Source organism: Echinops telfairi, unplaced genomic scaffold (assembly GCF_000313985.2).
Source record: "Echinops telfairi isolate 266 unplaced genomic scaffold, ASM31398v2 ScPeMD7_31;HRSCAF=116, whole genome shotgun sequence".
In the NCBI taxonomy this organism is placed as follows: domain Eukaryota; kingdom Metazoa; phylum Chordata; class Mammalia; order Afrosoricida; family Tenrecidae; genus Echinops; species Echinops telfairi.
Window position 1 is genome coordinate 63,670,328 of NW_022103928.1, and position 26,325 is coordinate 63,696,652.

The 26,325-nt window shown below is 52.4% G+C and overlaps 1 protein-coding gene across 1 annotated transcript in view; it reads right to left on the bottom strand.

Annotated features, from left to right (window-relative positions):
• CACNA2D3 (calcium voltage-gated channel auxiliary subunit alpha2delta 3) overlaps positions 1-26,325 on the bottom strand; it is a 982,973-nt gene that overhangs the window by 173,261 nt on the left and 783,387 nt on the right. Inside the window, exons 20-23 of the mRNA XM_004702433.2 lie at positions 14,623-14,706; positions 4,530-4,601; positions 4,214-4,275; positions 2,774-2,841 (exon numbers count right to left, since the gene is read on the bottom strand). Coding sequence (XP_004702490.1) covers positions 2,774-2,841; positions 4,214-4,275; positions 4,530-4,601; positions 14,623-14,706 — 286 coding nt within the window. The remainder of the gene's footprint in view (positions 1-2,773; positions 2,842-4,213; positions 4,276-4,529; positions 4,602-14,622; positions 14,707-26,325) is intronic.

The following is a 26,325-nucleotide window of genomic DNA, read 5'->3' on the forward strand; positions in this document are numbered from 1 at the left end:
CATCAAGTAGAAGAGACAAGTAAAATAAAGAGCACACCATGGATGGATGGTGTGTGGGAGGAAGGAAAGGGAAAGCTAAGAGATGAGAAAGAGCTTCATATCGAAACAGGGTGGTGAGGAAAAGCAGGACCTGGAGAGAGTCACGTGAGACCTGGGAGAGCAGGGCTCAAGGCAGAGGGCACGGCAAAGGAAAGGTGTTGAGGGCTGAACCGTTCTGAACGCCGTGTCAGAGAAGCTCATTGTATCTGTGTTTCCAGGCTCAGCACATGCAGTGTTCATCTGCAGAGTCCTCTCTGGCTACATCTCACTTCTTGCAAAATCAATTAAGTTCTGAAGGATAGCCCTTTTGCATTGCTTCCTCTCAGTTCCTAGGAAGTCAAAAGGATTTAATTTTCTCTAATTCACCCCTAATTCGGGTTTTCCACACATAATCATTTCCACTGGCATTTGATAATGCTGACAATGCAAATTGCATAGGCTCTCATGTATCTTGAATGACCAGTATGCGTAATACACATGGGTGAAACAGATAAAGGGGCATAGAGGTTCAGAGAGAATTATTGCATCTGGCAGAGCTACAGTTCAATGGCTTCAACCACTACTTATATGTTTGAGCAAAGTCTACCTGTTCACCATTTTCCTAATACCTGGCATTGGTAAACCCTATGTAAAAGGCCTATATTCAGTATGACAGTATCCCTCATGGGAGATTCAAGGGCCATCTTCATTCTCCAAGAACAGAGTAGAACGACCCTTAAGGAACAGCTCTTAAGGACGACACAATCCTCTACTAGTTAGCCCAGGGGAAACAGCTTTCTCGGGTGCTATTAATCTGCAAAGTTGGCAGGCTTGTAAGTCCGTTTCTTTAAGAGACCGTCGGAGAGAGGGGGATATGACTTCATTCGTACAGAGAAGACCCTAGCTCTTGGAGAGGGTTCAGAGCGATTTCTTACTTGGTGGTTACAGTTAGCTCTGAAAGTCTGTCTGTGAGACTCCTCAGCTGTAAGCATCCAAGATACTGACTAAAGAAAGGATCCAAAGGAAATGTGTGTGTGTGTGCGTGTGTGTGTATGTGTGTGTGCGTGTGTGTGTGTGTGTGTGTGTGTGAGAGAGAGAGAGAGAGAGAGAGAGAAAGAGAGAGAGAAGAGAAGAGGAGGGAAGGGCAGGTCCATGCAGCAGGGTTGAGGGGTCGATTAATAACCTCTTTTCTTTTTAAGTTTTCTTTTTCTTAGAACAGTTTTATTGGCTCTTCATCCCCATTAGTTCAATCGTATCCAGAAGAGTTGTACAATCTTGATCACAATCAACTCGAGAACGTTTCCTTCTTCCTTGTACTCAGTGAGTAACCTCCTCTCTGGCTCTGAATGGGAGCTGCTCCTCAGCTTGGGTTCAGACGGCTGACAGAGGACTTTGCTGTCTGCCTGGGCAGTGATGTGCACAGAGCCCATAAAGCCAGAAAACCCTGTAAGATGCTTTGGTTTGCTTTAAAGATCTCTGTGATGACATTCTGTTCAGTATCTTGCCCAAGTCACAGTGCTGCATTTTTCTCTCTTGAATACCTCGTGGAAGAGAGCCCACGTCATTATCTTTGTGGTGGACACACTCTGGACTCCACCGGGCTCATCATGAAATCCTCAACTCTCCTTTCCTTTCCTCAGGATCTCACAATCCCTTGAGAGACAAAACCCATTATCTGTGAAACAAGGTATGACGAGTTAGCAGTTGACCACAGGGCATCTATGGAACTGGGGACCACAGGACCCGTCCTGAGATGCTGTATCTCCAGACCCCGTGTGAGTGAGTCACGGGGTGGTCCAGCTTCTGAAAGTTATCACATTCATCTGTAACCAGCTCAAACCAACGCATGTTTCACTGGTAATGGCCCGTCCTGCTCTTGGCCATACTCTTGAAAACACTAAAAGGAGCACGAGTCTGGTCCAGCACCTCCCTCTGTAAACACGCAAAACCTAATGTCCAGCTGAGCAACGGACGCATTGCTGGTCACTCAGGACGCAAAGCCCTTAACATGTAAGCTCCCGATCTCCCCCTCTGTGAGCTCGGGATATGGGGAAAGTGACCCTTTGTATCTCAGTTCCCTCCTGTCTAGGATACTACCATCGCCATAGAGCTAACTGACTTGTTGGGAGATCAGAAAGGTGGTCTGTGTGTGTCTGCAGCTGTAAAGCTTACTGGAAGGATACTATGTGTTGATTTTTTGTGACGACAAGAATTGGAATTGGGAACTTGGGTGCTACTTATTCATTCTGATTAATATCAATCATTCAAATGAACATGGTCTCTTTAATCCACAGTAGCCAGGAGCCCAGGTCAAATCTGCGGTTCATCTCCTTAGAAGACTAGCCCCCATATGAGCGTGTGAGTTCCCACGTCAACGTGGGTTGGTGTGTAGGTGGGAGAAGAGTGGTCTTTGCCACTTTGCCGGAGGAAACAAAAGCTGAGCAGCATGACTGTGGCGTGGACTCTGACGGCGGCGACCTGGTGCTCCTCGGGTGTCTGCAGCTGGTGTTTCCGAAGCAGCTCTCCAGCCTTTCCCTCCGAGGTGCATTGGGTCAGGAGCGAGCCACCAACCTCTTAATCAGCAGTCAAGCATGCAAACCATCTGCACTACCCAGGAGTTGGAAATCCGTAAAATTATAATGACAAGAAAACCACTACTAATCTGGGCTCCCACTGGTCTGAAAGAGGGGTGACACGAGGCGGACAATTGGTCTGGTCAAACACCCTGGGAAAGGGATGGACAGAGTAACCTTACCTTCTTCAATGGTCACGTTGCCTCGGAAGAAATACTGCCCATGGCCCCTGGAGAGCGCCACACCTAAACTGTGCAGAGAAACAGAGCAGACCTTGAAATACATGGCACCCACCGGGATAGACTTGCGGCTAACATTTTTATTTTCCTTTTTCACATTTCCATTTCGTGTTCTGTAAACATTTTTTTCCCCTGAACAGTTTAGTTTACTTTCAAAACCCCACTGATTATAGTTGGTGTTGGTTTTTCTTAGATTCAATCAGCTGCTTCAAAGTCATTTCTGACTGGAAGTGCCAGCAACAACTGGCTGCTCCCGGTGTCGTTAAGAGGTGTGGCCAACTACGTGCCCTTCCAGCAAGCCCGGCCTCCGAATCCTAGCTTCAGGGCCCGGCTCCCTGCTCTGCACTGCCACGTGCGACCTCCCACCCCGGCCTCTCACCACAGATGGGCCTTTCTAGACCTCAGAGCTGGGCAAGGGGAAATGGAGTCCTCTTAAGAGTAGGCACAACAGCTTCCATTGCCACTTGAGTGCCGCCGCCAGATGGTGTTGAGCACCTCTGTCCCACCCTATCTCAGGTCTAATGGAGTTTTCTGATGCTTATCGTCTTGATTTAAGTTCCTCTCTGTTCTTGCCGAAAGTAGGAGACTACATCTTGGAACACAATCTTTCTCATTTGGCAAACCCAATTAGTGACTTGTGCGACATTGATTCCAAAAGGAATCCACCCAATGACCCCGGGCCATATCTGATACTGACGCGAGCATTTCTTTCTGAGCTAAAGTAAGAGGTGACACATGCTCTTTTGAGCGCTCTGCCAGGCACTCATTCGGAAGCATGAAGCAGCCTGAGCGAAACTGCTTTTTTTTTAACAGAAAGGGTTAACAAGTAAAATTACTAGAAGTGGGGATTTTCACATGCCACAGAGGCCTCTAAGAGCCAGCAGTGGGGCCAAGCCAGTTCCCAAGGTTGTCGCAGAGAAATCACAGGGCTCAAAGGTCGACAAGCACAGGAAGGCAGTTCTGAGAAATTAAAACAGAAGCACACATCTGTGGGGATGGGCATGCCACCTCCATGCCTGATGGCTTGTTCCCGGCTTGGTCATGGAGATAAACGGTGGATGGAGCTCACTGGGCAGCCCAGGAGATGGTTAAGGGCCCGAGAAACCCTGGGCATGCTCCAGCGCCATCTTGGCGGAAACTCCCCCAGCTTGTGTACTTCATACTGAGAAGCAAAGCCATGGAAAACCGAGTGAGTTCTCCGAGGCTCGCCTCCACATCTCCCCCTTCTGGAAAACCAAAGCCGCCTGGGCACAGCCCCTTCCTCGCTCTCTGCAGGGTGGTTGGGCCTCTGCAGACGGTGAGCGCTCAGAGCACGCGCCAGCAGGCTTTGTGCAAACACCACGGATGGGGCTGCTGGAATGCACGGGTGATGGTCAGCCCTACCTGAAAGGGGTGCCCTTGATGTCCGTGTAATAGTAGTCGTTTGTCATCACCAACACCCGCTTCTGGATCGAAGAAAAACAGCCGTGGAGAAAAGGAGACAAGGTTAGTCTGCGGGGTGGAGTTTCCAGAAACAAACACAAAGGAACGGGCACATTGCGATCAGGGTCACAGGACTACATGAAGTAAAGACAAGAGAAAAATGATCTCAGGGAGAGATATTTATTCCAGATTAGAGTTCTCAAAGCTAATTTCTCACAGTGGCTTGTTTTAAATTAAGTGCCAAGAAGGTTTTAGGAAAAAAGTTAAAAAGATGTACCCCTTTGTCTACCGTCTTCTTCACCTCCATGGAAAACTTGCCGGTCTTCCGGTTCACCATGGCGTTCCTGAGCTAAATGAGAAGGGAAAATTGGCCTGAGTTCCTCTCTGGGTGACTGCGTAGGGTGTGGGCCCCTCTGTCTTAGCGCGGTGAGAGGATGGCACGCACGGGGGCAGGCTGGTCTGCTGCCACCGAAACTCAAGCGCTTCTGCCTTCCGCTGCACCCTGCCCTCCGAGCCCTAACCCGGGCCTCCCGAAGCAGGAGCATCAGAGCTTTCCCAACGGAGCGGAGCTAACAACAGCTCATGCTCAGCCCTTGGCTCCCACTGCGGGGCGCACGGAAACCTGGACAATTGCAGTTGCGGGAAAGGCCAAGTGGTGTGGAGGAATCCGGGAGAATCAGAGAAGGGACCCTGAGCCATCCCCCGAAACGCTGGAAGAAAGAGTGTCTCAGGGGCCAAGCCTCATTCTCCAGAAAAAGGGCACTGATTTGTCATGGAGAAATCAGTTTTCAAAACATAATCAAGTTAGAGACATTTTCTGCACAGTAGTTTGAAAGAATAAAGAAGAAGAAGAGAAAACACGCAAGGCCTGCCATTTGGAAGGCAGCGATGAACTTTCACAGCCTGACTCATCTCGAGGGTGCCAATGAATGGACTTGCTGACGGGCAGCGAACAGGGAGACCCGGTGTCTGATGTCTGGAGGTCGCATCCAGGAACAAGAGGCGGGCTCGCCCCCTCGGCTGACCTGTTCTAATTACGCATGGCCCTTCCGTGAGTTCAGAGGAGGACAGCAGACACGGTGACGAGAGATGGGCCATGCGGGCACCAACGGGAGGCGACAGGGAAGGCCATTTAATGGGATAGGAGCAACGGCGGGCGTGCCAGCGCCTGTCAGGAGCAGCTCTTTCCCAGACCCGAGCCTCCCCCCCCCTCCCCCCCCCTTCGTGTCTCCTGTGCGGCCGGAGGGAGATCTGCCGATAGAAAACTGCAAGGCTTGCAGCGAGACCTAAATTTGATTCGGGGCTGTCTAGATTTGGGTTCACATTCCCATCTTCTGTGTGTGAGAGAGAGGAAAAGCATAAGTTTAGCTGGAGGCATGTATAAAATAAAACATATATTTTACTCCAGATATTTTTTTAACAACACATAATGGGCATTTCTGGAAATATTTTCCCATTTTAACTTTTGTGGTTTTGGATGGGGAGAGCTGGTCCTAATTAAGCCCACTTTCTAACTTTTAAGAACGGCTCGATTTATCTTGAGCATGGTTCTCATTTCTCTCTCTCGGGTGCCTGCCTAAAGCCATTTGGGACCTCCCCTCTCACACTGCCCAGGCAGGGCCGGGAGTAGGGAAGCCCTCCGTGCCACCTCCTCCCTCCCAAATCTCCCAGGAGCGTAAACTGTAGGGGGGCGGGGCGGGCAGGAGGGCGCAAGCCAGGCCCCTTCATGCTTTCTGGGCACCACCGTGCAGACGGCCAGTCTAGTCTTTCCCGTCGGGGCAGAGAGGGTCAAGGTATGTTACAGCTTCTTGTGAAGCCAGGGAGTACTGTCATTAAAGACATGGGCCCAGGAGCCAGGACTTTACAAACACAGGCAAATACCTTCCCTGCTCTGTGCCTCAGTTTCCTCTTCTGCAAAATGGTGTCATGGCAACAGCCGACCCACAGAGCTACAGGGGGATCCGAGCAGCTCACGCTTAGAAGATGCTCGGCGTGCCCTGCGTGCTCGAGAGCAGTGGCGCCAGCAGCGCCCGCCCGTCTTCTTCATAAGGTCTCACCGTCCTTGTCACCACCTTCACCCTCACCGTTGCCGCACTCGACTCCACTCAAGAGCTCAAGGAAACTTCTAGTTTGTTCACCACATGCCCGGGCTTAAAACGCGAGTTTTTCAGCCCTTTTTGACTGAGTCACATAATCTTTGGCAAAGGATGGGGACACATTAAATGGGAGGGAAAGAATCTCTCTAACAATTAGTGCTGGCAAAACTGGACATCCTTTCTCAGAAGAATGAGACAGGACCCACACCTTATATCGTATACAAGAATGAACTCAAGATGGATTCAAGGCCTTAACATAAAACCCACAACTATAAAGATCATCAATGAAAATTATGGATACACTTAAAAGTCCCAGTGCATGGCAAAACACACTATCAAACATAATGAAACAAACAACAGGAGACAAATCAGATGACTTCCTAGGTAGATAAAAAGGGAACCCCCACACTGGGGGAAAATGTTAGCAATAGCTTATCGGGTAAGGTTCTCATCCCTAATATTTATAGAAAACTTCACACCTCAACAAGAAAAAGACAAATAATCCAATTAACAAATGCTCAGAAGACATGATTAGACACGTCACTACTGAGTACATTCAGGTCCCCAACCAACATGTAAAGAAATGCTCATGCTCATCACCCACTCAAAAGATGCAAATCAGAGCCATCAGGAGGCACCGGCTCAGCCCCACCGTAACGTGTGAACTAGAGCGCAGCAAATGCTTCCGCAGGCACGGAGAGACAACAGGCATCACGCACCGCTAGCGGACGCGGTAAAGTACCCGGTGCCACTATACAAAAGGGAGCGGTGCTTCCGAAAAGGGTGGGGACTAGAAGTATCTTCTGACCCAGTAGCCCCTCTAGCTGGCATGTAACCTACAGAAGTGACAGTGGCGACACGTATAAGTATATGCCTGCCTGTGCCCTTGGCGGCCCTGTTCACAAGAGCAGAAAGATGGAAAAAGCCTAGTGCCTAGCATAGAAGAATAGATAACTAAACTTTGGGGAAGACACACAGGGGATGCTAGGGAGTATTAAAGAATTACAATGAATCTGTGGAAACACCTCATTAAAAGGATGCATCTGGACGACACACGTGGAGTGAAATTAGTCAATCATTAAAGGACAAATATTTCATGAGCCACTATTATAAAGACTTCAAGGAAACATTTACAGACCACAAGAAACATGCTTTGAAGGTTTACCTGGGGTCATCTGGGCTGGAGAGTAAGCACAGATTAGCCTGGTGAAAGGGAAGGTGATCTACAATAAGGAAAAGGTGAGGAGAAATGGTGGATGCAGAAGAAGACACAATGAGGGCTGCAAGAGTTCCAGGCGACAAAGCCAGGCACAGTGCATGTGCCATCCTGCAGGAATGACAGTCTGCAAGTAGATGCTTGGGCAGACGCACAGGCTGAAGAGGCATAGAAGGGCGAGAGAGCATTTATCCACAAACATACACATTCTGTATGACGGAGGATACTTGTACATGGGATTTACCTTGACTGCACCACTGGATATCCGCTTGCAGAAATACCCATGAATGTGGTAGAGCACACAGGGGGCCACATTACGAAAGCTTCTTAGGCATAGCAGCACCCTGAGGGGGACAAGGCACTGGGCCTGGGGGCTTGGGATCAGAGTCTGGGGACACCAAAGCCAAGAGGCGTAACATGGTCAAAACGATGATGCTCTACATCTTTCAGTGAATATGGACCAGGGTCTTAGAGTTCACAAGAAGTCATCGAAGGTAAACATATTAGCCTCTCCTCCTCTGGGAGAAAGAAATGAGAATGATGAAAATCAAATGCGAAAAGACAATCATTAGTCCCATGGCTGGAAGCACCACACGGACATCAGTCTCCATAACTCCGGGAGAGAAGGACTAGAGGGGGCCTAGCTTCTGCCTCCAACTGCTCTGGATGGATCACAGGAGGAGATCTTGGGTCGAACTGGAGAACAATGTGGAACGGAACTCACCCTCAAGAGACCAGGCTTATTGGTGTGACAGAGGACCCCTAGACCATAGCCCCTCGCCCCTCTTCAGGTCCAGAACTGAACTGAGCCGGGTGTTAGAAAAGCCAATCCTGTAAGCCCCCAAGGTCAGAGGGCTGGGACTGGAGGCAGGATGTAAACAGACAACAGGAAGCTCAGGAGGAGGTGGTTGGACTGCGCACACTGAAGGAGCTAACTGGATGGTTTGGAACAAAGTTTCTGTGTGTGACTGTTGAGTGTAAAACGGACGGCCCAGCCTGGGGCACAACATTAAAAACATAGATACGTTCTGCTTCCCTTATGATATTTTCTATTTTAGGCTACTTGGTTGTTTTCGATTGTTCCTCGGGGCCGCTAAATGAATCTCATGGCTCCGTCCTCCAGCTTGAGCACTGGTGCTTTTACGAGAGGTAACCAGGGCATCAGTGCCACAGCCAGCTGCCTGCCACCTCTCTGGCTCAATTTCATTCATTCTGTCCAAAGTCCTGTGCGAGGACTCCCAGAGCCCAGCGGTTCTGACAGGTGCTGCACAAACTGCTCGTCAGGTTCATCGCTGGCTCTGATCATACTGAGCACTGTTCCCATGCCCTTACTGTACCCTATCTGCTAAGGAGTGGCCACTGGCTCTGGGGGAGGCTGCTAACCAAAAGTTGGGCAGTTAGAACCCACCGACTTCTCCACAGGAGAATAGGCCTGGCGACCTGCTCCCACCCACTTGGTAAGATTCGCTTACCAAGACTCTGGCAGCTAGCGGATTCCGACTCAGCCACTCTGGAGGACCATGTGGGCATGCCTCTGTGGGCATGCCTCTGTGGGTATGCCTCTGTGGGCTCCTGAGAGAGCACACCGTCTCGTCTTTCTCCCAGAAAGATTACAGCCTAGAGGTTCTACTCAGCCACAGGCGGTGGCTATGGCTCAAGATGAACTTGACAGCACACAACAGCTACTACCACATGCTAGACACGTGGATCGTTTGCAGTTTTCTAAAGTACCACCACTGCCTTCATTTCCTAGGTGGGAAAACCGGAGTCAAACAATAAGGAAGGTGTCCAATGCACACACAATCTCTACGTCATGAATCCATTCGCTCAACATCTACCTCTCACATTGAGAGAGAGAGAGCATTGGGGTACAAGTCAATAAGAAGGGGAGCATTGTGCCCAGCAGCCCACAGTAAGCCATAGCAACACCAGCCTTGGGAGCTGGGCGACATTGTGGCAGCAGAGGTGCCCAGAGGAGAGGCCAGGGAGGAGGGGACAGCAAGTGCTCTAGTCCTGAGAGAGAGTGATAGCAGATGACCAGGATCTGCTTCTGGGATCGATCACTATGCCCCCTTGAACTTGCCATTGTATTCATGAGAGCAAACCAGAAGAAAACTAGGAATGGGCAGCTAGAGGACAATCCCCAAATAAGTGTCCCTGTGCTCACATCATAGGAGCCCTGAGGGCACAGTGCATTACTCCATGAGCTGATCACCACGAGGTCAGCAGTTTGAAACTACCGGCTGTTCCAAGGGAAACAAAGAGGAGGCTTTCTTCTCCTGTAAAGAGCGGCGTGCTCAGAAACCCACAAGAGCAGTTCTACCTTGTCCTACAGGGTCACTATGAGTTGGAATTGACTCAATGGCAGTGAGTGTTTTCGGTAGTCATTAAAATTCATGGTTCCAGATGTTCAACTTGGCCCAAAGTCAAAGCCAGGGCAATTGGAACATCAGGGATACATCTCTTTAGTTTCCCCCCCAACTACTAGATCTTCAAGCATCGGCAAATATGATAATGCAGTGGATATAAGAGCAATGTGGTCCACAAAATAAACGGTGAAGCCCCCTAAGACTGAATACAGATCCCCGACCCCCAGGACCCTTGTCTTTCCCCAGTGCTCCCCATTACTCAGTTTACATGCTCTCCCCCAGAGCCTCTCATGCTCATCTGCAACCCAGAAGTGGAAGCTGCTCCCCGGAACTGCTCAAAATACGTGACCGCTCGTGGGAGCACGTCCAGCTCGAATGAACGTGCCGCTGTGACCTGCATGAGCTGGGGCTCATTCAGGAAGCTTTCCCTGGGCAAGCCATCAGTCACCTCAACTTTGGTGCATACTCGTGTAATAGTGGCTCCCTCCCCTAATGGCGGCTTGGTGTCCACACCAGAGCCGGAGCCTCCCGTGCCCCTTGAATGGGATTCACATCCAAGCCCCTAATGAGATCCCGGCCAACTGGAGAGACTCAAGGGCAAGGTAGATGCAGTGGATAAACAGGTCTGCCATCCAAGCAAGCATCCAGCCAACATATGAAAGGGGCTCTGGCCTGGTCTCCTGTAGGACAAGTCCTCCTTTCCCATGCCTTGGTCTGGGTACTCTGGGAAGCCTGTGTTGGTGTGAGGATCTAGGGCCCAAAGATGAGATGGGGACACCTGGAGAGGGTTTAAAGAGAACAAATTATAAATCCCTGGGGAAAGTTCCCAGTGCACTCATTACACGAAAGAAGAAACTGGGAAACAGAAAGAACTGTGTTTGAACTTGAGGGAGATTCTGGTGAGGTGATATTCACACCACTACCCTGCAGTGCAAGCATGCCCCATCTTCCTGCAGCCCACTGGAAGGATCTCACATACAAGGGGGTACCCCCCCCCAACACACACACACAAATGGAAAACGCTCTGCGGGTGGAGTTTTCATAGTACTCATTTTCCCCGATAGGTGAGCATAGAACAACTCGCTCTGAGTGAGTGGGCCCAGTGACATCGCCTGTGAAGGTTCTCTGGTCACAGTGAATTTTTTCACAAAAGCACTTTTGCTTGAACCTCGTGTTTTTGTGATGGCCAATTTAAGAAAACAGGGTGTGGCTGTGAAATTTTGCTTCCTGCTCAGGAAGAGTACTGCAGAAACTGCTGTGATGTTGAACACAGCTTACAAGGACAGCATTTTGGTTAAAACTCAAGTGTACGAGTGGTTTTCTCCTTCCAAAAAAGGTGAAATGTTGATTGATGACAGCCTCATTCTGGAAGACTGTCAACTTCCCAGACAGACAAAAATGTTAACTCATCATGCATTTGAAGTTCATTCTACCAGGTCAGACTGTTCATCAAGCTTTCTATTTAGAGGTTGTGAAAAGATAGCCTAACAGCATGTGGCACACAGAAAAAGGGCTGATTTGTGCCAGATGGGGGACTAGCTTTGCCACCATGATAAAGCACCTGCCTACACAGCCATCTCAGTGCTCCAGTTTTGCCAAAAACACAGCACACCTCTCTTGCCCCACCCACCTGACCTCTCTCCATGCGACTTATTTTTGTTTCCTCAAATGAAGAGGGACATGAAAGGACAGCAATTTGATGCAGTAGAAGAAGTAAAGGGGAAAAAACGAGGGAGGTGCTGTCAGCCATCCAATCACAGGAGTCTGAACAACATTTCCAAGAATGGAATTGCAGGTTTGGAAAATGTATTAAGAGTACTTTGAAGGTGATAAGGTTGTTTTGTAAAACAAATTTAGATACGTATCTTTGAAACAAAGAATCCAGGTTTCTCTGTGTATCCCCTCATGTCCCGCATGGAGGCACTTCAGATGTCAAGGGAGCAGGGGATTCTTTCCAGTGCACACTGTGGGGGGTGGGGGGTGTCAAGAGCAGCATTTCAGGGGCTGGACTGCCTGGGTTGAAATTTACCTGCATTCCCTCCAACGTCAATATTCTTGCCTCAGATTCCTAAGGTGTTAAAGTGGGAACAGCAATAGCTCCTGCCCCACAGAATGGATGAAAGGAATAAAAGCGATTGTCATGGATTGAATTACGTCTCTCAAAAAGATGTGCTGCACATCCTAACAATTAAGCGTGTAGTTATCATCTCAGTTGGTAATGGGCAGTCTTCGTTGATGAAGCAAGACCAGTGTTGAGCACATTTGGGTCAAGTTCTTTTGATACATAGCAGAGATTAAAGAAGCAAGCTGAGAAGCAGAGATGAGAAGACAGACTCTAGGCCTCAGGAAACAGAAGCTCAGAAGAGGGAAGGACGCTCCCCACAAGAGGTTAGAGAGGAGGCTGCCCTGTCCGGCCAGCACGGAGTCTCCAGCCTCCCAAACTGAGAACATGACTTGGTGTGCCGAAGCCACCCACGGATACTTTGTTCCTACAGCACCTGGCAACCAAGCCCGCTCGGCGGAGACAGCGCTTCAAATCGGGCTGCACACAGAAGGAGTGGGTGTCCCTCTGATGCCCCTGCCATCCCATTCAGAGTGCCGTTTCCTGCGGTGAGGCGGACAGAGACGCACAGGTAGCCGAGGGAAAACAGAAACTCGCTGGTAACCCCCTCCGCCATCTTGGAGGCTCACACCTGAGGAATGAAAGGTATTTCTCAAAGGTCCCTGCCTCTCTCGGAGGTGGTCTGCCCTGGTGATTGGAGCTGGTGTGCCCTCTCTTGGGACAGGAGTCCTCACGGAATTGCCATTCTTTGTGCATTGCTGTGGCACGGCTAACTCCTCCCAGAGCAGGATTCCCTCTAAGTGGCTCCTCTCCCCTCGGTCCTTCTGATTTTAACTTGAGCCAGTCTGCTTCGCCAGTAAACATGGACTCCCATCACCCATGGAAGCAGACCGGGCCTGTGTTTCAACGTGCTCATTAAATTCACCAAGAGTGCAGCTGTCCCGGAGAAGTAGCGCCCAGGAACTCTCCGCAGCTGGGTGGACACACAGGCTTCTTTCTGGGTGTGACTGGCTCGCTTGCTCCTTCACCGATGCTGACCTAACTCCTGCCTGCTTTGTGGGCCCCTCGGTCACCACACAGGCCTGTGGGGGTTTGTGCAGACTTCACGGGAGGCTTCCTACAGACCCCAGAGCGTCCTGACCAGCAGGGTGCAAATCCACAGGAGAGCAATGGTGACGTGGGATTTCTTACGTCACACACGCTGACTGTGAAGGTGATGTTCCTTTCAACCATCGACTCTGCTCCCCAAGCTCTGCAAACTCAAGCTCCCCACTAGCGAGCCAGTGCTGACTCAGCGACGGCCCTGTGGATTTCCAAGACCGCAACTGCTGAAGGGAGTAGAAAGCCCAGTCTTCCCCTGCGGGGCTGCTAGTGGTTTCAAACTGCCGACCATGAGGATCGCAGCCCGAGTCAGGGGGCCTGAGGGGGGATGGGCAGCCAGTGCTGTGAACCTGACGAAATGAAGACGAGGGTGCTGCCAGGGAACCCGTCGCTCTGCAGCCCCGTGAGAAAGACGCAGAGCGTGTGCACCTGCACCTCGCTCTGGAAGTAGCGTGCAGAGGGACTGGTCAGCCCATTGCTCCCTAAGCGGAGGGTCACTCCCAGTCCGCCTCGTTCATTGATGACATGGAAATGAAGGGGCGGAAAGGCACATCGAAGACAGACTTAAAGCCTTCCGGGAGCGAAAACACACAGGTCCAGTGTGGTGACATCAAATGGAAGATAAAGGGACTAGTACCTGCCAGCTGATTGGTCCAGGGAGCAGTGGCCGAGAAGATGGAGACCTGCCACCACAAGGTTGCTCACACTGGAGAGAGAGCACCTACCGCCAGCCTGGGGATTCCAGAAGGAGCCACTCAAAATCCCACAGGCCAGCTGGAAAGAGCCAGGGAACAAGCAGCACCAACACAGTGGTGGAGCGCAGGCAGGGCCCCGGCCAATCTGGAGGCCAGAGCACAGTAGCTTGAGCACAGGGGGGAACTTCAGAACAAGGACCAGACAGGACCACCTGGGCAGTGCAAGTTACCGAGGGACAGTCTGCCTGGACATCCATGTCTAGCACATCTGGCTCATGGAGCAAGTCCCAAGAAGACCTGATGGTGTCCGGTTATGGGCATAAGGAGAGCATCTGGCCTAGCCCCTGGGGCAGGGGGAGCCTGTGGGTGAAGGAGTGTGGGTGCGGGACGGCACGGCCTGAGGGAAGTGGACAGGAAGCACCTGGGCTGACCCCTGAACCAGTGAAGCTGTGCTAGTGTTGCTCGAACAGGCAGAGTCTGTGGCCGGGAGCCTACCTGCCCGGCCTCCACTTGTCCTGACTTTGCAGTGGCCCAAGCCCCCACTGCCTGGCCAGACTCCACCAAGGGCGCTGGGCCCCAGGACAGCACTGAGGATGCAGCTCGGTCAATCTGCTGCAGGGGGAACCTCCCTAGCCGACTGTGCAAAGCAGGAGGGTGGCCAGCCTGTCTGTAATGGGTCCAGCTGGCGGGAGAGTTACAAAACCCCAAAGGCGGTGGAAGGACCCATTATGTCCCTGCCCCTCTGGTGGGCAGGATTCCCCCTGGTGGGCCCTGGTGCCTGCAGGGTGGTCACAGCAGCTTCCCCATGAGACCCGAGGGCACACCACTTACCACGTCGTCTCTGTCTTCCCACTCCACCTCGGAGAGGTCCACGCTGCTGTAGTTGGGTTTCCTGCGCTTTTTCCCTTCTTCGTACTGGCAGGAGGGGCAGGGAAGGGAAGGGAGACGTGTCGTGAGACCATCAGCCGCCACGCTGCTCACCTGCTCTGTCCTGGTCTGGGCAGGGCCGGAGGGTGGGCAGACTCGCGAGGAGAGCCCACAGGGCTGAGTTTCAATGGTAGGACAGTTAGGACCAGGCGGATTGCAAACAGGTGCTTGGACCTGGAGCAGGGGCGGAGGGGGGTCAAAAACGAACTCCTCCTTTCATATGAATTTACCGAGTAACCCAAGAAAAGCTGCGAGCTACCCCTCGAGGTATGTGCTTCTCCCTTAGAGGGTGCAAGTGTGGGTTGAAGGGCCACTGCTCTCTCCTCCTCAGCTTCTGAGCGTCTCCCTGCGGTGACACGGGAGTCCCTTGGACACATGGACCAGACTTTGGGTGGCATCCCTTTATGGCTTGACGGTCCCGGCCACCCTGACCCCGACTTCCACGGCCAGAGCTAGCAGGGCAGGGAAGGCTGCAGTCAGACTCAGCCCCTCGGCAGAGCTTTGTCAGAGGCCCCGGACCTTCCCTTCACTATCACGCAGTGTGGGCACCGGGGTCACTGCCACACGAGGGCATGTCCTCCAGGAAAGGCGCGGCGTGCGCTCACCAGGGCAGAAGCAGTGTACTCCTGGGTTCTTCCTCCCCTCCCCTCCCACCCACCCGAAGTCACTGCCCTTCGTCTCCCTGCAAACCGACCATTTCACGGACAGGCTGCTCCCGTCTCTCCAGGCCTTGCCCAATGATGCTGCTGCTCATAACACAGCAAAGTCTGCCCTCTACTGCAGGCAGGGAGAAGCAGTCACTCTGCAGGTCCGTGAGACAGGACTCACCGTACACTGTGAACCGGTACATATGTGAAGAATTACATGCATGTATAAACACACATATCTACGTACAGGAGCCCCGGGGGCAGAGTAGTTCCACGTTAGGTGGCGGTTCGCATGGTCGGCGGTTTGAAACCAGTAGCCACTCCTCAGGAGAAGGACTGGGCTTTCTACTCCCGCCAATAGTACAGTCTCAGGACCCATGGGGGTCACTGTGTGTCAGCACTGACCTGCTGGCTGTGAGTCTGGGTTTTGTCTGACCTATATGGATGAGCATGTTGATTTGGGGTACTTTTGCTTGAATGTATAAGACTCTAAGCGAGATGTTTTCAGCCTTAACTGGTTTAAGTCTCCAAGCTGCAGGTGGCATGTTGGACACTCTTTGGCTACTGAGGAGAGATGTGCTGAAGGTCCCCCTGGGCATGAGAGAGGACATCCCTGCAGATACGTTGAAGCACAGGGGTCTAAATTGGGTCCATTGGTACCCAGGAAGTTCATGCAGCCCGAATCCCATCTGCTGCGTCTCAGGAAGTCCAGGGCATCCGGAGGAGCCCACAGTCCCTCTTCCAGGCCTCTTGACTCCTCCTTGGTCAGCTGTGCCTTCACCCTCCCGTGGGTTTCCAATGACCAGGTATCCACAGTCGGCTTGATGACATCAGAGCCCCTCCAGGTGAGGAGGGAGGGAAGCAGTTCCCCAGGAAGCCACCGTAAATGATAGCAGATTACCAGTTGGATCCTGTCCTGGAAAGTCGATGTGAGTCAGGAAGTCGGGCCCAGCAGGAGAGGGGGATGCGGGTGGACACAGGACGCCCTATCAGCATCTTGTGAAGAGGGTATAGAGTAGGACACCAGGGGCAGGGAGTGCCAAGGCGTGAGGGGCAAGACAGTCTGTCCTGGGCCTTTCTCTCTGGATTGGTGCCGGGGCCTCTAACCCGGGGCCGACCTGTGGGCCAGATCAGAAGGGCCTGCCAGGGAACCTCGCCAGGTGCAGATTCCCAGGGCCTCTTCCCATGCCAGCCTTGCAGCTTGCAGGCATGGGGCTGTGGTCGGTGGTCCTCTGCTCCCACCTGAGCAAGCCTCTGCCCTGCCTTGAGAGCGAGCAGACCCCCAGGAACTCACGCAGCCAGATCCGGCCATTGAAAGCAGAGCTTTCTGATCCCCAGGCGACTCCATGCAAGCTGTACACTCGTTTGTGGGGAGAAAGTTCTCTTCGGGTCGGTTCTGAGTGTCCCTAGATCCACTAAGTCTAAGTCCAGCAAATGGCGCCGCCGCGTTACTCCCCAGGGGCTAAAACACAGTGCGTCTGCCACCTCACATCTGCTCCACGGGGCCCACTTGGGAGCCAGTATATACACAAGCCTGAACCATACGACTCTTGTTACTGCTGGGCCTGTTCCGATGAACCCAGACCCGGCAGCCACAAGAGAACTTCCTCCCGCCATGGGTTCTGAAGGCTGTACACCTTTCTGGGACCAGAGAACCTCATCTTTCTCCAAAGGAGAAATTGGTGGGTTCAAACTGCTGTCCTTGTGGTTAGCAGCCCAGTGCACAGCCCATGACCCCACCAGGGCTCCTAGCACGCACACGGGCCTTTCGATGGTGTGTGGGGAGGCTGAATGAAAAAGTAATGAATGTTCCCGCAAGCTTGCGGAAGCCTTCTCATGTGGGAAAACAAAAGAAGCTGTAACAAGTTACGTCATGGAACCTGAACGGTTCCATGGAGCAGGTGGTAGTTTGCAGCCACCCAGAGCCTGCACAGGGGGCAAGGGCTGGCAATTTGTCCTACATAGATTGTAGCATCGAACACAGAACACACCTTATACAGAGATTGCAGCCTGGAACACAGAACATGCAGTATACAAAGAGTACAGCTAGGACGCAGAACACGCATTATATACAGAGTACAGCCTCGAACACAGAACTCACCTTATACAGAGTACAGCCTAGAGCACAGAACATGCATTATACACAGATTACAGCCTAGGATGCAGAACACGCATTATACACAGATTATAGCCAGAACGCAGAACATACATTCCACACAAACTGCAGCCTAGAATACTCTTTGCAGCCCTTGGCCCCCAGGCGGGATCTGAGGACCACCTGCAAGGATGTCCTGTAGCGTCATCATAATTGGAATGAACTCAACAGCACCAGATAAATAGCAAATTCAGTAGCACGTTACAGAAATTTACCCCTCTCTCAGGAGGGGAGGCAACCTCCGTGGATACCACCACCCCGTCCATGAAGGCTCACGCTACTTCAGCCACGGTGAAAGGCATGCGACACAACCCCTTGGTTCAGAAAACCAAATGTTCCTTTCTACTTAGACAAAGTGCCGGGAGCCCAGTGTTAGACACCGATGAATTCAGTGACTTTGCCCTTGGGTGAGGTGCCCATCGGCCCCACACCGCCATCCTCTCATTTGCAAAACAGAAAAACAAAAACAAAGAGTAGTTCCTCTATAGAAAATCAGGTGAGAGTACCAGGTAAGGAAGAGCCGATATGCAAGAGCTCTGTGAGAAGCACAGTGCCCATTCTCTGAACATCCCTAGCACAAGTCCACAGAGCCATGCAATCGTGTGGAGGGCACAGGATCCTTGTAGGGAATTGGCTAGCATCTCATTCTCCTGAAAGAAGGGGAGACTGAGTAAAAACCTTTGCAGGTCACTCTTCTACAAACTGTCAGCTGGCAAGACGTTGTTGACTTATAAGCTGGGATGTAAGTTGCCTGGCAGAGTAACATATATTTGCGCTGTAAGAACCCAAGTCTTCTTAAGGTAGCATTTGGCAGTAGTCCAATCGGCAGAGAATCCTGAATTCGTGACTGTGCCTAGAGGTCTTTCTCCATTGTTGGGGGTAACCACCCAAGAAAACACAGCACACGGCACCAAAGGCATTCCAGAACCCTGGGAGACTCAGGCGTGAGGGAAACAAAGATCTCCCAACAGGCTGGTCCAGGAGCCACTCCACTCCAGTCGCGTTTCACAACTTAATTTTCCTGAATGGAACGGGGAGACTCCTTGTGGCATTTCATTTTAGGAATGCAGCTCCACAGTGGTGGCTTAACTGGATATAGATCTGAAGTCTTTTCCACCTGGGACCTTCTGGAAGCATTCAGTGGGCTGCTGCACAGGTAACACGGGTCGCAGGCTCGGAGCAAACGTCAGCCTCGTTGGTCTGCAGCCAGCTGTCTTCAGGTTGTTCCCACCTCACCATGGCCCAGACACAAGGACAAAAAATGCCGCGGAGCACATTGGTCTGGAATGGAGTAAAAGTCTCCTGTGTGGAAGGTGGGAATTCTGCCAGCCAGCCACCAAATGTCAGTATCCAGCAAAAGGAGCCAGTTCCGACTCCTGGGGACCCCGTGTGGCGAGCAGAGCTGTCATCCACCTTTCAGAAGGGGACGGCCTGAGTTTTCCTCTGAGGCACCACTGGGCTGGTTAGTACCGCACATCTTTGGGTGAGTAGCCAGTACCTGACTATTTGTGCTACCCACGGACTTCAAACTTGAGCACGTGACCTGGAGCTCCCTCCGTCTCCATGAAGCAAAGGGTGCAGAAAGCCAGAGAGCCGTGCTCCGGGAAAGGGACAGCCCAACGTGGTTTACGAGGCATTAGGCTACTAGCCGCAAGGACAGGAGTTCAAAACCACCAGCCACTCTTCAGGAGAAAGACGAGGTTTCTACTCCCCTAAAGTGTTCCAGCCTCAGAAACCACAGGGGCAGCTCTGCCCTGCCCTGTGGGGTTGCTATGAATCAGAATCGATTCAATGTGCTTTGGTTGTGGATGAAGACAAGGGTGGGTGCAGTGACATAGGGGCTGTGGACTGTCCACTCTTAGAAAATGTGCTTCCAGTGCAGGCACGCTCTATCCTGGTGGAGAGGTGGGCATGGGAGGCAGGAGGTGCCCACCTCTGCAATCCAGTGACGGGCTCCGGTTGGTTGCCCAGCCCACACCCACCCAAGACTCTGTCCTGGACTTACTGATCTGGAGCTAGGGGCTTTCCGTCTCTGGCACTGCCCCAGTGGGGAGGTGCGACTCTGAGGCTCCTGGCGGCTCACTGCCTCCCCTGGGAGAGGGCTGCCCGGAGAAGACGCGTGAGAGGCAGTATGTCCCGGGCCATGGTATGTGCTCCTGGAACAAGCTGGCCTGACACCAGGAACTCCTGGGTTTGATGTGACAGCGCATCCTGTCCGCAGGAGCGCGCCTCTCCTCTGGCCTGTGTGTCTGTGTCCCACTGCCTGGGGTCCGAGTGTCACCAGTTTCAGCTTCTGTGTGCACCGTCGTCGCCTAACCCACCGCCGTTGGGCCTATTCCAACTTGCAGCGACAGCCCCGGACAGAGAAGGGGTTTCTGAGCCTCAGTGTCTTCGAGAGCAGAAGGCCGCATCGCTCTTCCTCAGAGAACGTCCGGTTCCAAATGGCGGGCCTTGCAGTTAGCGGCCCGGGCGCAAACCATTACACTGCCTAACACTTTGAAAGGGCTCGCGGTCTGGGGCCCAGTCGTGACGACTCAGGGCCGGTTTGCTAACCAAGATGCGGGGCTGCATGAGCACCACTGGTCTGCCCTGCCTGCTGGTCTTCCTGCTGCCAGGGCAGGTGTGGGGCCACAGGCCAGAGACTGGTAGAAAAAGAACCAACCTCTTAGCTCCTCGACTTACAAACCAGACCACCCTCTCCCTGCAGGTCTGGCCTGGGACCAGTCCCAGGTCGGCCTGCACCAGGATTCCCTCTGCTCCGGCGTGAGGATCCTGTTACTGGGGCCGGGGCATTGTATATGGCATTTGTTAGTGTATCTGTAATCTGTAACTTCCTTTGAAAATGTGATTAACGAATTGCAAACGGTTTCCAAAGGTTTATAAACAGATACTTTGAGATCCACAGGTAGGTTTGTCGTTTTTGGTGCCTGGTTTATGAAAAAAACATGTGGGACCGAATTTAATAAGGACAGATATTCTGTGCTCTGAAATACTTTGAGGTGGAGCGCCAAATAAAGGCCAGATGTGGGGAGCACAAACAAGCCCGTGGCCCTGGAGGACGGGCCTAGAAGAGCCGCCATCTGAGGAGGCAGCCGGGCTGTCCGCAGGCACGTCCCAGGTGCCAGGGCACTCGCTGCAGTGGGCACCGTCTGGCTCAGAGAACTCCTCGGTGTTCTGCAGCACAGTGGGGTGGGCCGGGGTGATGGCCATGCTGGTTTGAAAGAAAATAAAGGAAAGAGAGGAATGCTCCTGCCGGTTCCACGTTCTCTTTGGAAGGGCCACAGGGAACCAGCTCCACACATCCATCCCGCCTCCATGGGATGAACAGCGTGTGTGCTAATGACTGGTAACTGGTACGTGCCGCTCCCTGCTGCCAACAGGAAGGAAGGAGAGGGGGTGGAAGCCCCACACATGGAGAGGAAGGAACCTTGCTCAAAGCAAATGCCATCTGGAGAAGGGCCTGGCCCAGGCCAAGAGCCAGCGATTGTCCAGGCAGATGTTTCTCTCCAGGGGCAGCTGGGCCTTTCTGGAGAGCACCTTCATTGCCTCCTCTGAAGCGGAATCTCCTCACCCTGCACAAGCCCAGGTGGTTACTCGGGGGGGATGGAGGGGCCTGCTCTCCGCCATACACAAGAGTAGGGGTGAATGGCGATCGGCACTTCATTCCTTCATTCACTCCCTTCATGTACCCAGCGTCTGAATGTCAACCAGGCACTGAGGCAGGTCCAGGACGGTGCTGGGGAGGCACAGAGAAGCTGGTGCGAAAGAAGCTACCTGACCTCACAGAGCAATCTCAGCTCCAGCCAGAACGCCCATTTGTCAATAACCAGCTCACTGCCATCAGTCTATCCCCACTGGAGCCCTGGTGGTAGGTTACACCTTGGGATGCTAATCACGGGTCTGAAGTTCAAAACAACCTGCTGGTCCAAGGAAGAAAGATGAGGCTTTCCGCTCCCATAAAGATTTCCAGTCTGGGAACCCCACGGGTGCAGTTGTGCTCTCTCCTACAGGGTCACGACGAGATCTTTAGGGAATGGTTACAAGCAAGGGCATTGGAGTCAGACACATGCTACACCCTGAGGCGCCGGTATCTGTCTTGAGCTTCATTTCCATCACCTGAAAGACAGAGGTAACAGCACCCCCGCCCCCCGGAGCTATCTAGGGTGGAAAACAGGCAAAACCTAAAATCTTCCGTGGAAGAAGTGCAGCCCGAGTGGTCTTGACCAACCCCGAGGGTCAGATTGGTTTTCACATACTGTCGATGTGCATTGAGCATGTTCAGAGCAGGGCTGCATGCTCGGTGCAGTAGGGGCCGTGAGGAGGAGGACCCAGATGAGATGCACGGATGTACTCCCACGGCACTGCGACCATGGGCTCAGGCTCGGCAGTGATTGTCAGGACGGTGCAGGGCTGGGCGAGGGGCCGCTCCTGGGTTAGAACGACTTGATGGGATCGGCCAGCAGCAGCACAGAGCCTGGCACACTGTTGTTTCCGTCAGGTGCCATCAACGGGGCTCCCACTCACAGCAACCTCGTGTCCAGCAGAAGGAAAGGGCACCTGTCTTTCACCATCTTCACCGTGGTGGGTTCATGTGAGGGACTTGACCCATCCTGGCCCCTCTACCAAGCACATGTGCTTTCTTGGCTGTTGATCTTCCGATGTATCCAAGGGAACAAGCAAACAAAAAGTCCGGCCATCGTCGTTTCTGAGACACGACTCAGTGGCTCTTCTTCTAAGACATACTTGTTTGCTTGGGAGGCAGGAAGTCCAGGACTTACGCAGTAGGTCCAATACCCTGGTGCCCAGGAGAGAGAGTAAAGCAGACTCAGACAACAGAACCACTCCTCACTCACTGCCCACCTTGCGATGGACCTTTCATACTTCAACCATCGTGTACAACAGCGATATCCGGCAACCATGAATGCAGAGGTACCCGTGAACTTTCCCTGTGTATTTCTGGGGTCTAACAGCTAGTAATGAAGCAGTCGTCCTCCGTGACCCCAGGGGATCGGCCTCCATTTTCACATAACATCGATTTGTGCCTAATGGCTTGGCCTTTGGCACCTAACCATGTCGGTATGCATAAGGAGTGGATGTTCCCATAACTGTGGACTTCGTTCCCGACGTCCAGCCACGGCAGGGCCTGCCTCAGAGAGCGAGCGCACCGCTGGAGAGTGAGCTGAGGGAATAAGAAGGTCTGCGGCAGAAGCACTGCGCTTTAAAATTCCATCTCTTTAAAGAGGCAGTCCCCACCAGGCGCAGCGGCGGACGCTTCTCAAACGAAGGGTCTCAAACAAGGACCCCGTGCTCTGGACGGGTCAGGCCGGGCTGTGGCAGTGTGCTGGGCGCCTCCCCCAAAGCGGACCGTTGGATTCCATCGCTCCAGTTGCAAATCAAGGTCTCTGAGTGCACAGACTTCCCGCCCGCAGAGGAGGCAGCCCCGGGAAAGGGTGTTCTGCTGGCCTCTCTGGGGCCCGTGATCAAAGCCACGAGGGTTACAATCTAAATGATTCAATGTTTCCTCTCCCCTCATTATCAAGGTAACAGTTACTCATTATTTAAAAAGTTTGAAAAATCCCGGAGAACAAGAAACACAGCAAAACTATTGGCTGCACTCCCACAGAGCAGAGACATCCACCAAATGATACGCACTTAGTGGCTCTTGCTTTCAGTTCTCACAGCCCGTTGCTCCTCCAGCAAGGAGCTAATAAATGTGAGGACCAGTCTGCTCCGCTTTCCAGGCACCTGCCTTCAGCACAAAAACGAGCAAGCAAGTGTTTCCTCCTGGCCCGGACTCTCCTTACCTCCTCCCAGGCTTCTTAAGATGACAGGCTGCTTCCTGTACCAGGCACTGTGTTCATCGCTCACTTATATGATTTAATGCACATGAAGTGTACACATAAATATACAGTTGCATATACTGTTATACTGGACGCGAATATCAGCCAAGGCACCTAATTTTACTACAAAAACTGCATTCAAAATGTGCTGAAAAACTCGGCTTATACTTGAGTATACATGACAGTATACAGAGCTATAACATAAAACATTACATATAGGTATCATATATGTAATTATAAATATATACATAAACAGATATACCAAACTCACTGCCAGTGAGTCAGTGCTGACTCACTGTGAGCCCCTGGGCTTCCGAGACTGTAACTGTTTGCGGGAGGAGAAGCCCAATCTTTCTACCAAGGAGCTACTGGTGGTTTCAAACTGCCAGCCATGAGAATCGCAGGCCGACACTAACCACTACACCACCAGGGCTCATATGAGTTGTATATACATGGTATATATCCATATATATAGTTTCATTCTCACAACTGGTGTAGAGCGATAACTTCACATATGGAAAACCATGGACCGCAGGGGCAGGGGCAGGGGCAGTCCCTCGGTGACACGGCTGATAAGCAGATGGAGACTCAAGCCCACATTGGCCTTGTTCCTGAGCTGCCCTCAGTCAGTCTTCCTCCCACCAGGGGGTCCCCTCCTCACAAACTCAGATCTTTGGTGCAGACAGCAGCTGCTGTTGGGACTGCCTACGAGGTGCATGCTGGCCACGGAGCCACGGTGGAAGTGTAGGCAAGCCACTCTCAGCGGCTGACTCACGGCCTGCCCTGAACGGATAGGCAAGGATCCAGCTTCGGTTTTAGGTGCAGAGCTAGTGTGTTGTGCATGTGACTGCGATGACCACAGGGCCATGCGACACGCTCAGTAAAAACCAGCACAGCTGACAGCGGACAGGACCGGCCTGCCAGCGGGGGCTCTGCAGAGTTCTCCCAGGCAGGGTTCTCGCAGTGCATCACCAGGCCTTCCTGCAGTGGCGCCTGGGAGGACTGGACTCACCAGCTTTCTGCTTCGCGGCTGAGTGCGTCCACCAGGAACAGCTCCTGCTCGCGGTAAGGGGGGACTTCAAAAGTTCATGGGAAAAACTGAATTTAGAGGCCATGGAATTTCCCACAGACTTTGTGAACCCTCTCCTTACTGATATAATGGAACCAGTGGTCAGCTCAGGGCCTCAGAGAAGACATGCAGTACTCCAAGGGCCTCCTGCCAGCTGGGGTTTCCATAAGTGATGTAGGCTTGTTGGCTAATGACAAGGTCAGGGTTCTAACCCACCAAGCTGCTCTGCAAGACAAAGATGAGACTGCCTGCTCTCCCCAACACTGACAACTTCAAAAACCCATCGAGTGAGGCCAGGAGCCTGCATCTGCTCCACAGCAGTGGTTTTCGGGATTTGATGATAGGACCAGTCTGGTCCAAATTTTTCTATATGGGCTCCAGGACGGCATGACAGACATGGTACCACAAAGAACCTCGCACCAGGGCTCGACTGGGAGATGGAATTCTCCAGGTCTACGGAAAGATAGGGAGCCAGGGAGCCGGCAGAGCAGAGGGGACGGGGCTCAGCGGCAGAGCTACAACCCAGCAGGAAGGTGGAAGGAGCAGCAGGGCATGTCAAGACAGTGAGCCTTTCCCTTTTCCTAAAAGGTATTGCACTCTTATTAATTAATGTTTTTAAGTGCATCAGAGATGAAAAGTTCCACGCTCTCTTAGTACTATTACAAAATCCTTTTGATGGCTGCAACGCTAAAACAGCTCTGGTATTTTCTTAAAAAACAACAATTAACAAGCTGCTTTGAAAATCCGAATGACCTTTATCTTAATCAGCATCCTCTGAGTTGCCGTGAGTCACCCACACTGTGTGTGGGGAGGAGGCTGCTGGCAGACTATAACCCAGTAGCTTTTTTTGGCAGGTCATACACAGTTGACCTGGATTAAAGTCCCCAGATGCAAAAAGCTCATCTGTCTTGCAATAGCAAGCGAGTTCAGGAAACATTGAAATGACATTGAGAAGCGGGTGGGAGGAAGCTTTTGTGGGAGCAGGACAGGGGACAGGCGCTGTGACGACAGGGGTCAGAGAGGCAGCTCCGAGGCCTGCTGGAGAGGGGAGATGGCCGGCAGGAAGTGGAACAAGGCTGTGCGCTGAGCTCCTTAGAACAAGACAAACCACATGTGGGCACAGGCACATTGACCCTGGGCAATTATAAAACGTTGAGGCAAGCCCTCTCTAAAGTTTGCTGGGCAAACGTGAAATTTGAGGCAGCCGTGGGAATGGAGGTCAAGGGTTAAAGCGAAGTCCCGCAAGGCCTCCAAGGCAGGTGGGTGCTGTGCTCTGCAGGGGCCACGAGCGAAGTCTGTGGACACCATGGGGTGGTCAGTCAGTGGTCGCAGGGACCAGAGGAAGGCCTCCCTCATCTGGGAGTCTTTGACTCCCAGCGAGCAGTTGTGCTCGTGTGTGTGTGTGTGTGTGTGTGTGTGTGTGTGTGTGTGTGTAACTTAACCCAACATTGGTTTTCTCAACAGCTAATTCTATCAATAGACTCTTGGGGATGTGGTTCCGCCCAGCTGTTTTGAAGGTGGCATGCAATTGGGCACCACGGATGGAGTCCTGGTTGGAAAGTGCAGAGGTTACATCTCCTCCTTCTCCCAGAGATGTGAGCAGAGTCACCAGTCTGCACTGTCATTGCATGGGGGGCCTCTTGCAGGGGCCTGCACTGCGCCCTTTCTGCAGTGCTGGGTTTTCTAGGGCAGTAGGCAGTTCTGCCCCCACACAGGCTGAACTGTAGGTTGTCCCCATCGTGTGACCCAGCCAGTCCCCAGTGATTTACATATACAAATCCCCCCCCTTTATTGTTGTTGGATCAAACACCAATCCATCCGTTTCTACAGGCACAATTTAGGGGCATTCTCACTTTCCTTTTCTGGCTTGCTCATCCCCAAGGACCGCCCCCCCCC